Genomic DNA, 12,527 nt, shown 5'->3' with positions numbered 1-12,527 from the left:
TAGGTTCTGACACCAGTCATGAGCCATCTCTCAGAGCTGGTTACTTTACTACCTTACACAAGCTTTGATCCTTTTAGGAAGCGGGGCGGTGGGGTGGGGGGGTGCAGTTTACCAACCAACAGTATCTAAACAAATGTTTTCATTTAGAAGGAAAGGGAATATTTCCCATTTTTAAATATTTGTGGACCAAATAATTTTGATTTTTTCAGTGATTCCTCCTGTCTTGTTCTTTTTTGTTTAATATGTTCAGTGATGTGTTCTGTGGATTTTTACTCTGCACCAACCTTACTCGAGCGCCACGTATCGGTCAACTTCAGGGTGAGATCATCCCAACTTCCTTCTACCACCAAGGCCGGGTGATTGACTGCAGGTAACACAGTAAATGTTGGCAAGCCTAATGAATCATGAGAATTACAAATTAGAAAAAAGTCAAGGGAAATATTTCTATTTTTCATGAGAGAAATAACAACTTAGATTTTATTATCACTTTGTGTATTGAAAGGCATTTAAAAAACAAAGTTATATATCAATTTGGACATTGTATTTGCTTAAAGATTATGCCAGTTATTAGTAGGGAGACATTCTTTGTATTTATAATTTTAAAAGTAGAATTTTATGATATTCATTTTGAATATGATTAAAGTTTTGAGCATTAAAATATGTCACTGTTTGAACATTGTATGTTTTATTTTTTGTGACAAAAGAGAATTTAAGCTATACTCTATGTGCTTGGTTTAGAAGATTAATTGAAACCTAATCACATATAGAAAGTATAGTGAAGTGAAACTGAAAGTTGCTCAGTCGTGTCCACCTCTTTGCGACCCCATGGACTGTAGCCCACCAGGCTCCTCTGTCCATGGAATTCTCCAGGCAAGAATAGTGGAGTGGGTAACAATTCCCTTCTCCAGGGAATCTTCCCAACTGAGGGATCAAACCCAGGTCTCTCACATTGCATGTGGATTCTTTACCATCTGAGCCACCAGGGAAGCCCATAGAAAGTATATACTAAAATATTTATAGCTCTAGTCAATCATTTTATATCCAATTATCTGTGAGTACAAGGCACAGAAGATACAAGACTTGTTTTTTTTAACACTGGGAGTCATATTATATTTTAAATAATATTGTTCCCATTAAAGGAGTTGTAATTCTAAGATGCTATGCTCTCATTCAAATGATAATGTCCATTGCCCAAAACACTTTTGGGATTCCCCCTACAAATTGCCCTCAGGATATGTAATGTTTATCTTTAGTATCCCCCAAATAGCAAAACTTCATCTTACATAGGTGAATGTAAGATTTAGAATCATCCCTAAATAATTTTGAACAAAATTTGGTAAATCAACTGGATAGCCACATTGGATATTGCTATGTTGGTCAAATGGTTGCTGATTTCCTGTCTTTTAAATGGCTCTAAAGACAATTTGAATAGGGTCTTAGACAAGAAGATCCTTCCTGGATAAATTTGTAGTATTCAAATGCAGTTACTTTGATGCACAGAAGCTTCCTTTGAGTGTGTAAGTTTTCACACACCTTTAGATGCAACAACCTTGTTAAATTATATTGTTATAGTCTAAACTAGTATATTTAAAATTTTTTAGATATTAAAATATTTTATTTTAATATTTTAAAAATATTAAGCAAGGTATCTAATTAGTAATTATAACATTGATCATTATTCAAATTCCAGTTGTCCTTAGCTTTGAGATTTTAGAAGTATATATCAATAGAGAGGAATCGGCTTGTTTTTTTCAACCATGAATAATCCAGCCCTCTAAAGTAATAATTTTCCAGATGTTTTCAGTTGCTTTCTATGCCCAACACCTGCCTTTTTGTATCAGAGTGTCTTGGAGTGTTAATGATAGGATTGCTTCTGTTGTTCTTATGCACACGTCTCCTTTAGTCTTAACGTTGGCTTGCAAACAAGGAAAGGTTTAGAACACACTTCGCGCAAACGACATATTTTTGTTCTGATGAAGTGCAGAGCAATAATGCTACTGAAAGGCAGTTTCTTTTATCATGCTCTCTTACTAAGGGGAGGTGGAGAAAGGGTGCAAGGAAAAGTCGAGAAATGCTAGGAGAAATCCACGTCCACTGACAGCCTCTTCAGTTTCCTGAATAGCAAACCTCACTCATGTTGGTGGTATATTTCCAAGTGTGGTGCTAATGACTGTATGACTATCTTTTTCTTTTTAGTGGTGCTCATGTGGTTTTAGATGATGATACAGATGTGGGCTATGTCGAAGATGGAACACCATGTGGCCCATCTATGATGTGTTTAGAACGGAAGTGTCTACAGATTCAGGCCCTAAATATGAGCAGCTGCCCCCTCGATTCCAAGGGTAAAGTGTGTTCAGGCCATGGGGTAAGTAGACATCAGTGTCCAGCTCAAATCTTCCTTGTCTAACATCCTCTAAGTTCACAGTGGTTGGACTTCTGGTCCAGCCATTCTCCTTCTGTGACTCTAGGCACTGACTATGATTTTTTCCTTATATCCTTATCTTCTAAGACTAACACCTAAATGTGTTGATATGGTTTTAGTTTTGTTGGTTTTTTTTTTAATCACTTTGTGTATTTTTATTCACCACAGTCTTTTGGAATCCAAGGAGTTAGTAGAAAAATGATGTGATTCCTAAAGAAACTATAGACCCTATGTGACTGCTTTGCACCATTCATAATAATTTACACTTTTCAGTAATTCCCTTTCAGCTCCTCAACTACTCAACGTCCATACTGAGTATCTATGTGTTGAAGATCACACTAGACTAGAGGTTGGATCACTGCTATAATTCACATGTTTAAAGTTGGACAGTTATGCTTGGACCATTGCCAGCAAAAGAGAAGATGTGCTCTCTACACACACCTGCATGTATCTTTAAATTCTGGGCACAAAGTGTTGGGGCAGGTACTTCCTGGCAAACCTAAGTTTATTACCTAAAAACACATTTTAGTGATTATTTAAATTGGATTTAGTAGAAGAAAGATAGTTCAAAATTTATACAGAATTCAAAAATGGTAAAAGACATGAAGAAACTCAGAGCGATCATATCAAAGGAAGATGCTGCAGCAAAGGTAAAAATAATCCAAAATATAGATAACTAAATGAGTGATATGTCACACACAAGGTAGAAAGGCATAAGGAGCTTATGCCCAATGACTTAGACTCACGAGCAGGTAGTAGAGACTAATGATCAAGAGCGTGGATTTTGTGGCTAGAAAGGATCCCGAGTTTGAATCCTGACTCTGCTTCTTTTTATCCCAGTTACTTTGGGCAAGTCACTCAGCCTCTCTCAATCATCAGGGTGCTAGTGATTAAATGAGATGTTATGTACAAAGCACTGAGTATAAGTACCTAGCACATAATCAATGTAGTAAATATTCAATAATTGCTATAGTAAATTAAAAGCTTCCCTGGTGGCTCAGTGGTAAAGAATCCGCCTTCCAATGCAGGAGATGCAGGTTTGATCCCTGGGCCAGGAAGTTCTCCTGGAGAAGGAAACGGCAACCCACTGAGTATTCCTGCCTGGGAAATCTGATGGACAGAGAAGCCTGGTGGGCTACAGTCCATGGGGTTGCAGGAGAGTTGGATATGACTTAGCTACTAAAAACAATAACAGAAGTAAAAGCACTGGGCAGACCACTCAGCTACTCAGTTATTGCTCTGAAAACATTATATATAAAACTTAATGCATAAAAGGTTCATGATTCTCCATTACCCACCCCGACTTCTTCATCTTGTTGAATAAAAGCTTAAATTCAGTGTGTTAATTATCATCATCACATTATATCATTTCAGATTAAAGAGCTTCTTATATCCATAAGCTTAAATTCAATTTTATCATCTCTAAACAATCTATCTCTGAATGTATGTCACAGGCAGATAGGGATTTAAACTACTCTGTCTCCAGTTTGTGGATGGTTATTTATTCCATCTAAATTACAGGTCCATTCCAGGGGCAGAGAGAGGGCAGAGATCACTCTAGGAGGGTCTTCAGCCAGGCTGACTGAGCGGGGAGCGACAGTGCAGGCAGACAGGGAAGGTGGTGGTGGTGGGGAGCTTGTTTGGCTGGGAGGGCACCACCGAATAACTGCTGTGTTGGGCACGATGAGGTAATGCAGTGCGTTGGTGATTTATGTCTCCTGGTACTTCATCTCTGGCAATGCCTTTTAAATCCAACATGTATTAATTTCTTGAATTAAGCATATTGTTTCTAAGGTATGTTTCTGGAAGCAACTACTTCTGAAAAAGCTACCTTGTCAGATGTGTGTACTTAAATAATATCAACACCAGTAATTAACATTTAATTTGAAAATTTCTTCCTTTTAATCTTTGATTTTTCTAAGATTAACTGAAAAAATATCACCCAAGTATTGGATCTATACATTGTCTAGTATTCAGAGCCAGGGGAGGGGCTTCGCTGATGGATCAGTGCTAAGAATCCTCCTGGTCTGGGAAGATCCCACATGCCACAGAACAGCTAAGCCCGTGCATCACAACTACTGGGCCTGTGCTCTAGAGCCTCCAACCTTCAGCTACTGAGCCCACGTGCCGCAACTCTGAAGCTCACATGCCATAGAGCTCATGCTCTGCGACAAGAGAAGACACTGCGATGAGAAGCCCATGCAGGGCAACTAGAGACTCGCTCCCGCTCACTGCAGTTAGAGAAGAAGCCTGTGCAGCAGCGGAGACCCAGCACAACCAAAAATAAAAAACAAAAACAAAACCCAAAAAACAAAACCAGGGGAGACTTAAAAATTTCAAATGGTTTTAAAGCTTCTACCCTGTCCCATGTGTCTTTTACATTTACCACCATCATTCTACCAAGTATGGTGAAAATGCCCCATCTCTGTTCTTTGTTCTCACAGGTGTGTAGTAATGAAGCCACCTGCATCTGCGATTTCACCTGGGCAGGGACAGACTGCAGTATCCGGGATCCAGTTAGGAACCTGCACCCCCCCAAAGACGAAGGACCCAAGGGTTTGTGTGATTTCAGTTTCAATTCCTTGCATACTGAATTCATTAGTATCCTTCCAGGTGCCAATATAACAAGTTCATAGGTTTTCTGGAGACACATAAGAATATCTCTTTTTGTCATTAAAATGTCTGATTCATGTTCCCGCAAAATTAAGGGTTCTTGGATATGACATTGAAAAAATTGCTTAAGTTACCCCTTAGTCTAGAACTGGAATTAGGAAGAGGTAAATACACCAATTTCCTTTCTTTCCTGTAAATCTCATTCTTCCATAATCACAAATGTTAATCATTTTATAGTTGGTTGAAGCTAAATCAGTTTTTTAAATAGATGAACTCTTTTTCACTTACATGAGACTCTGGTCATTCCTCAATACTTGAGTTCTTCCGGAGGGAAGTTGTAGTCTCCTGTGTTCTGTTTAAGCACACTTGGATTAGGAAGAAACTGGAGTTCTTCACAGAACTTTAACACAGCAAAGCAAACTTGAAAGATCTGGACCTTTGTTTTAATCAACATTAAAAGGAGAAAAATGAGAATTTTAGAATTGGAAGGAGACTCAGTGGTCATCTAGAACCACCCTCATTTTGCAGATGGGAACTCTCAGTCCCTGAGGTCAAGTGACATCCTATGGTTACTAAGGTAACCAGAGGCAGGGCTGGGCCAGGATCTCAGGTAACCTGAGATCACAAATGCCCGATCTCAGGCCTTCTGCTACCGTGTTATAATGTAGCCTGTGTCATCTAAATGTGGTAGTCACTTTCTCCTTATTCTCCCCATTCCCAACCCCTTTTATGATTTTCAAAGAGCTGGTGAAGTCATCAATTACAGTAGACTTACTATAATATTGTACCTGAGAAACCAAAAAATCATTGGAAAGGATACTGTACACCAGTGGGCATTGTATTATACATCAGGTTCTTCCTTCTCATGGTACTGCTAACAGTATTTCATAAATAACTATCATACTTTTTTCCTGCAGGTAGGAAAAATACATATAGAAATAGTGTCATTTTGATCTACTTAATTTTGGATGAAAGCGCCTTTAAACTCAAGCTTCAGTACTGTCCATACGGGAAGCTATGATTTCGAAAGTATATAAAGTTCCATAGTCCTCAGTTCCTGAAGAGATTCAGGCTGATTTGCATGCATGTGTAATGTTCAGTAGGAGTGGGTGTTAAAACACTTCATGCATTTGCTTATTATGCCACGATGTTAACATTCTATAAGAATCACAAGCACACCCTCACAATCTATTTCTGTTCTCCTTCTAGTTATAAAAAGGAACCATTATAAAAAAGGAACGAATTCCACTTTTACATTTAGTCTTTTATTGCTTTAAAATTAGTATGAGAAATTCTCGGATCCACCTTCAGAACTTCGATTTAGAGAATATTTAGCTTCTGACAAGGAGAGATTCATTCTTTCCAAATTTTCTCTCCATGTCTGTGATTCTCTTAAAGATCTAAATGCTGTTTTCTCAAGTGATGTGTAAGTATGCCTGAACAGATGAGCACAGCTGAAGTGGCTTAGACTTTGTTCTTTTTCATAAGGAATTATTAATTTGTTCTCTCTCTTCTCCATTCCTTCACTCACCCATGCCTAAAAAACTTATTTGAAGGCATAAAGTAAACAAGTACATTCTAGAGAAGAGAAGATCCCTAGCTGCCTTTTGTTTTGTTCTGCTTTTTCCCCATTTAATGTGGTGCTGGTCTTCGTTATCTTTTAAAGATAACCTTTTTGATCATTCAAGTAATACATGTTTATTATAGAAAATTTTGAAAATACAGAAAAGGTTAAAAAGAAGGTAAAAATCCCTCTTAATCTAGTAACTCAGAGGTAATCAATATTAGCATTCTGGTTTATTTCTTTCCTGTTGCATATTTTCTTTGTTACTTAATTCTTAATGAAGACAGTGGAATCATTTGAATAAACCTACCCATGGGTTCTAAAATTGTTAAAATCTTCATGAGTCTTTAATAATCTTGATTCATTTGAAAAAAAGGTATTAATTGATATAAATAAAGAGCAGTTACTATTGTAAATTATCAGATTTCCAGAAAAAGTCAAGCAGTTTTAGAACAACTAATAATGGCTCTATCTGTACTGTCCATTTGTATCTTTTCAGCCTCTACAGAAAATTCCATTAATACACTAGGAAAATGGAAAACAACTGAAATGAAAATTTAAACACTTTACTGTAGATTTTATAGTTTTAATTTTGATATTCTGATTAAAGAAGACGGTAAGAGATAAACTAGATTCTTTACTTCTGTTTTTAAAATCCAGATAGCAAATATTTATTGATTCTATACTATTTAAAAGTCAGCACATTCTTGCACATGGTAGGCACTCTATGAATACTGTATCCCTTCTATTTGGGAATATGTAAAAGAAGTGAAATGGTGCATGTTAACACTGATTTTCAGTTTATCAGAATCCATTTGTTGTATTGCCTTGCTGAAGAGTAACAGGTAACAAACTCAAGGTACTGAAACCATCAGTACTTCCCTGACTGTAGGTTCAACACCTGTGTGAAGTGCCAAGGTTTTTCTCTATAACTTCATGTTCTGCATTTTCTCATGACTGGATTAGTTTGGTTGACACTTGACTTACTGAGCACAGTCTTTGGACCCTCCCTAAATACTTGCCATAAATAATGAGCAACATCCACAATGAACTAACTTGTCATATTTGTAGATAAGGGCTTTTCTGTAGAGATATGGTGAGTGGGTATTAAAAAATACTTATTTAATTTCAATGTACTTCCTTGTTAATAAGAAAAAAAATTTAAGAAACAGAATGAAAATATTTCTTTTTAAATCATGAGATTTTATCATAAAAGATGAATTGTACCCAACTACATCTCTTTGGATCAAAATTAAATTAGTAAAAACTAAAGGTGAATTCTGTGACTCTTTGATTCGAGGAAATGAGAAACGAACCAATGTGTTTTCAGTATTTCTTTCATTTTAACTACAGGTTACTAAAAGAATAAAAATTCAACTTCATCTGGGTAGGGATGAATAACACACAGGAAAGTATTGTCATTGAAGTCAGTCTGCACTGGCTCAAGTTGTCCATTGTTGACCCACTGTTTAAAGCATGGAAGATAATTTGCTCCAGCTTTCAAATTAAAATTATTAAAAGACAAGAAATAGGCTCTTAAAGCAAAAAATCATGTGAGCGAGATTTTTAGAAAAAGATTTTTCTATTACATATTACGTGACTCATGTTTTCTACACTGTTGTTCATTTTACCTGCAAAGAGGCTGCTGTCCCTCTTCTCCCAACTTGTTTCCATTAAACTCCCTGAAAGAAATTATTTTGGCCTGTTCTATGAGGGAAGAATATGTTTGAATTCTAAGACCTTGAATTTCCACCTGTTATAGGGAGAGCCATGTCAACTGGTAATTTTTGTGTTGTGTAGGCATCTTTGCACAGTGCTGTCAGATTCGACTGAGTGACTTCGCTTTATTATAGGATATGATGCAACGTTTCTCATTGGATGGTTTGCAACACCTTGTAGGAGGGAAGAGAAGAAACTGGAACATATCAGATATTTTCCCTGATATATATAAAGTCAAAGAATGGTCCTGGGAAGCTCTGGTCAGATGCTGTCATCATGACAATAGTAATCAGATCAGAGATAGAAGGGCCTTAGGGGCAATTCAGTTCAGACCCACTCTTCTAAAAATGAGAAGACTAGCTTAATTAATAAGGTTAACAGCTACTTAGGTGTAGAGCCAAGAATAAACCTACATCACCTGATCTTCAGCCCAATATGTTTTTTTTTGTTATTGCACACAGCCTGAGTTAAAACTGGGTGTTAAGTTATTCTGCTAGTTTGTATAACAGTACTAAGTAGAAGGGTTAAAAAAATCAGTAATGATTAAGCTTATTAACTGATACATTACTTGTCAAAGGAAGTATTATATTGTTAGCATTTAGTATTTTGAAAACAGCAATTTCTAAGTCTACATTGAGGAGTATAATTTAGTGTTTACCTTTGCGTGTGTTTTTTGATGACTTTCTTTGTGAGTGCAGAAATCCTTGATTTTGTAATTCAGATGATTAGGTATGAGAAGTTATGATTGTCATATATAATTATGCTCTATATAATTATGTACCATCTCAGTATTTTTCTCATTACCGATGGCTTCATCAATAACATAAGGATTTACTAAGTTTAAAATTTTTGTGATAATTCTGAGTTTACTTTGAGTTCAGAAAAACTCCATGATATTTTCATTGAGAGCATAAACAAATATTATTCTTATAAAAAATAATTTTTTATCCTTTCTGACATTTATCCCAATGTGTCAAAAAATGACTCAATTTTTAAAAATTTTATGTAGAAGAGTAAGCACATCTGGTTATACATCTAAATACTGAATTGTAGAGCTTGATAAAATATCTATCATGCTAATATTATACTCTAAAGTATAAAGAATATATTTAGTATTTATTTCTAATCTTAAATTTTAACAAAATACTAAATCTCTGCAGAAAGAACTTTGGTCCATAGAGTACAAATGATGTCTTTGATGCCTCCGGCCTTCAAAGTATTTAAGGATGCAGGATTGTAGCCCTTTTTGGTTCATTGGAGTCATATAGATGAAATACTGCAGCCTTTTGTTTCAGAAAGTCTCTAAAAGTAAGAAAAGAAAAAAAAAAAAATCAACCACTCAGTTTCAAAAACAGTTTCAAAGTGTCTGAAGCATGACTTGTCTGTGAAAGAATTCTACATATAAAATAGAAATTCCTGAGGAAAGGAGAAAATTCTTAGTTCTTATTAATGTTACACACTTCTCAAAAATTCTACCTTTTACATGTACACCCGTGGCTGATGCATGTCAATGTATGACAAAACCCACCACAATATTGTAAAGCAATTAGTCTCCAATTAAATAAGTTAATTTAAAAAATTCTACCTTTTAGCACATATGATAGCTAGGACCAAGATTAAAAATAATAACTAACAAATAACAGAAATAAGAAAACAAAAGTGAAAACATACTGCTAAGTAATAAACAGTTTCCATAACAGTTTCAAGTTAAATGAAAAGTAAGTACAGTGAAGGGTTGGAGAGCAAACTCAAGTTCCTAATATGATTGTGTTGTTAGCTAGAATCTGCAAGCCTTCTAGGTTTGGTAGGATGAAGAGAAAAATAAGGTGTATCACCAGCATGGTTTCTGGAACAACAACAACAAAACCTTTTCATAAGTACTGAATGAACAAACAAATACAGTTACATAATAAATAAATTAGTAGGGAAGTAAAACTAGATTATAGGTCCCCGAAGGCCTGAGAAAATTTTTTTCAATGAGAAGATAAATTCTTTTTAGCTGGGAAGAGCAGCTGAGACCTTAGTTTTTAAATATCCCCTGTACACATCCATTGGAGAAGGCATTGGCACCCCACTCCAGTACTCCTGCGTGGAAAATCCCACGGATGGAGGAACCTGGTAGGCTGCAGTCCATGGGGTCGCTGAGGGTCGGACACGACTGAGCGACTTCACTTTCACTTTTCACTTTCATGCATTGGAGAAGGAAATGGCAACCCACTCCAGTGTCTTGCCTGGAGAATCCCAGGGACGGGGGAGCCTGTGGGGTCACACAGAGTCGGACATGACTGAAGCGACTTAGCAGCAGCAGCAGTACACATCCATCCACCTATGAGCCACTCAGTAAATTCATGTCCGTTTGAAAACAGGTTGAGTTGCTACCTACTGGAAGAGATAAGCCTGTTAAGTGTCATGATAAAGAATCAAATGAATTTTGCATATATTTTTTAGTTAAAAAGTAGTGGGAGGGCAGGAGAACAAAGAGGGGAAAGGATATTTTTGAAAAAGCTGTTTTTCCACTTACTTTTATCTTGTTTTGGTGTTGAGTACCCATCAGTTAAGAATTGGAGATAATTGCTCTTGCCCAGGGGAGATTACAGATTATATCTGTTTATCTCGAATACATATTTGAAGCGTCTGTGGAATCGTGTTCATCTGGTTGTTTCTAACACCTGCGTGATCAATTGCCTAATTCTCTGGATTCTGTGGTGAGAAATTACATCCAGAGCAAATAGAAAAAGCCTTTTAAAATAGATGTTGTTATTTATCACTCTCATAGTTATTATAAAAATAACAAATATTCATTCAGCATTATGTTTTAAAGGGATTCTTTACCATGTGAAAGGGATATGTTAGTTTCCTATAATTTAGCACATACAGCTTTTATAAAATATTAAAGAGGTAATCAGACTCTCATATATTTTGGGTCTGAGGGACAATGCCTAACAAAAAGCATATATATAACATGATGCGTCCTAGTTAATTTAGTATTCTGAAAGCAATGATTTTCTATGGCCTCAAAAAAAAAAAAAAAAAAAGAGGCAGTCTATCTGGAATACATTTCATCTCAGTATTTACCTCCACAATTTGGAAGTCTGAGCTCTTATTTAGGTTATATTGAATTATAAGGGATTGTCATATTTGAAAAACATTGCTTAGTTCTCAGCTGTGTCGGATTCTTTGCAACCCTTTGAACTGTAGCCCACCAGGCTACTCTGTCCGTGGGATTTTTCAGGCGGGCATGCTGGACTGGGTTGTCATTTCCTCCTCCAGGGGATCTTTCAGACCCAAAGATCAAACCCAAGTCTTCCGAGTCTCCTGCATTGCAGGCGGAGTCTTGACCACCGAGCCGTGGGGAACCCTTGAAGACTGTTACCATCACCTTATATGTTGGTCTTCTTTTCTTCCCCTCAGTGCTCTCCAGAGGCTTTCTCTGTTTTTTGTTGTGTTCCCTATTGTTTTTTGTTATTTGAAGAATAACTCAGGTTGTTTTTAGTTAATGATAAAGCTAGACTATCTGACTCATACTATTTACTCTGTGATAAAATGAAGTAATTATATAGTTGCTCATCAGGTTTACACATTCAAGGTCCTCTCTCTTCTTTGGGAGAATATTTAGCTAAAAAGGTCAACAAACCCCATATTAAGCCTTAAAAAATTGTGACTTTGAATCGTGGTTCTTTGTGTGTTTCCTTATGTCTCAGAGCACATAATTTATGTGAATACAGCCTTGTGGGAACGAATTTTTTAATTTTCATTGTTAAAGTGAAGGGAACCAGTATTTTTGGTTCATACAGAAATGTGAGTTAAAGTGCATTTTCGTCTGTAGGTTTGCATGCATAGTCACGGACACAGACTCACAAACACACTCAACCCTAAATAACCTGCCTTCCTCCAACACTAAATTTCATCTTGCCCAATTAGGGAGCACTAGGGACCTGTGCTCACTCCAGGCCCATTTTGCAATATTCAAAATCTATTCACAGAAGCTTTGATGTGTGGGGATGGAGTGTCTCCACTGAGTCAAACACTGCTGGGTCGTCTGAAGCAATTGCTACAGCATCATTGAGACCCTAACTTTCTCTCAGCACATAGTTTATACCCTGGAAACTATAAAAAAACTAAAAGTGTTCCAGTACTATGTATGTCCCAAACACTGCGGGTTATTTGAAATATACTTTTCCAGATAAAATAATTTTCTGGCTGCAAATG

At 36.5% G+C, this 12,527-nt stretch overlaps 1 protein-coding gene across 4 annotated transcripts in view; it reads left to right on the top strand.

The window, feature by feature from the left end:
- ADAM23 (ADAM metallopeptidase domain 23) overlaps positions 1-12,527 on the top strand; it is a 194,662-nt gene that overhangs the window by 166,419 nt on the left and 15,716 nt on the right. For all 4 annotated transcript variants that reach the window (XM_070387704.1, XM_070387698.1, XM_070387689.1 and 1 more), the window contains exons 22-24: positions 251-370; positions 2,197-2,365; positions 4,867-4,978. In XM_070387704.1, the coding sequence (XP_070243805.1) occupies positions 251-370; positions 2,197-2,365; positions 4,867-4,978 (401 nt within the window). The remainder of the gene's footprint in view (positions 1-250; positions 371-2,196; positions 2,366-4,866; positions 4,979-12,527) is intronic.

Source organism: Bos mutus, chromosome 2 (assembly GCF_027580195.1).
Source record: "Bos mutus isolate GX-2022 chromosome 2, NWIPB_WYAK_1.1, whole genome shotgun sequence".
Taxonomy (NCBI): Eukaryota; Metazoa; Chordata; class Mammalia; order Artiodactyla; family Bovidae; genus Bos; species Bos mutus.
Note: the sequence above shows the minus strand (reverse complement) of the source record. Positions and strands in the feature narration are given on the sequence as shown.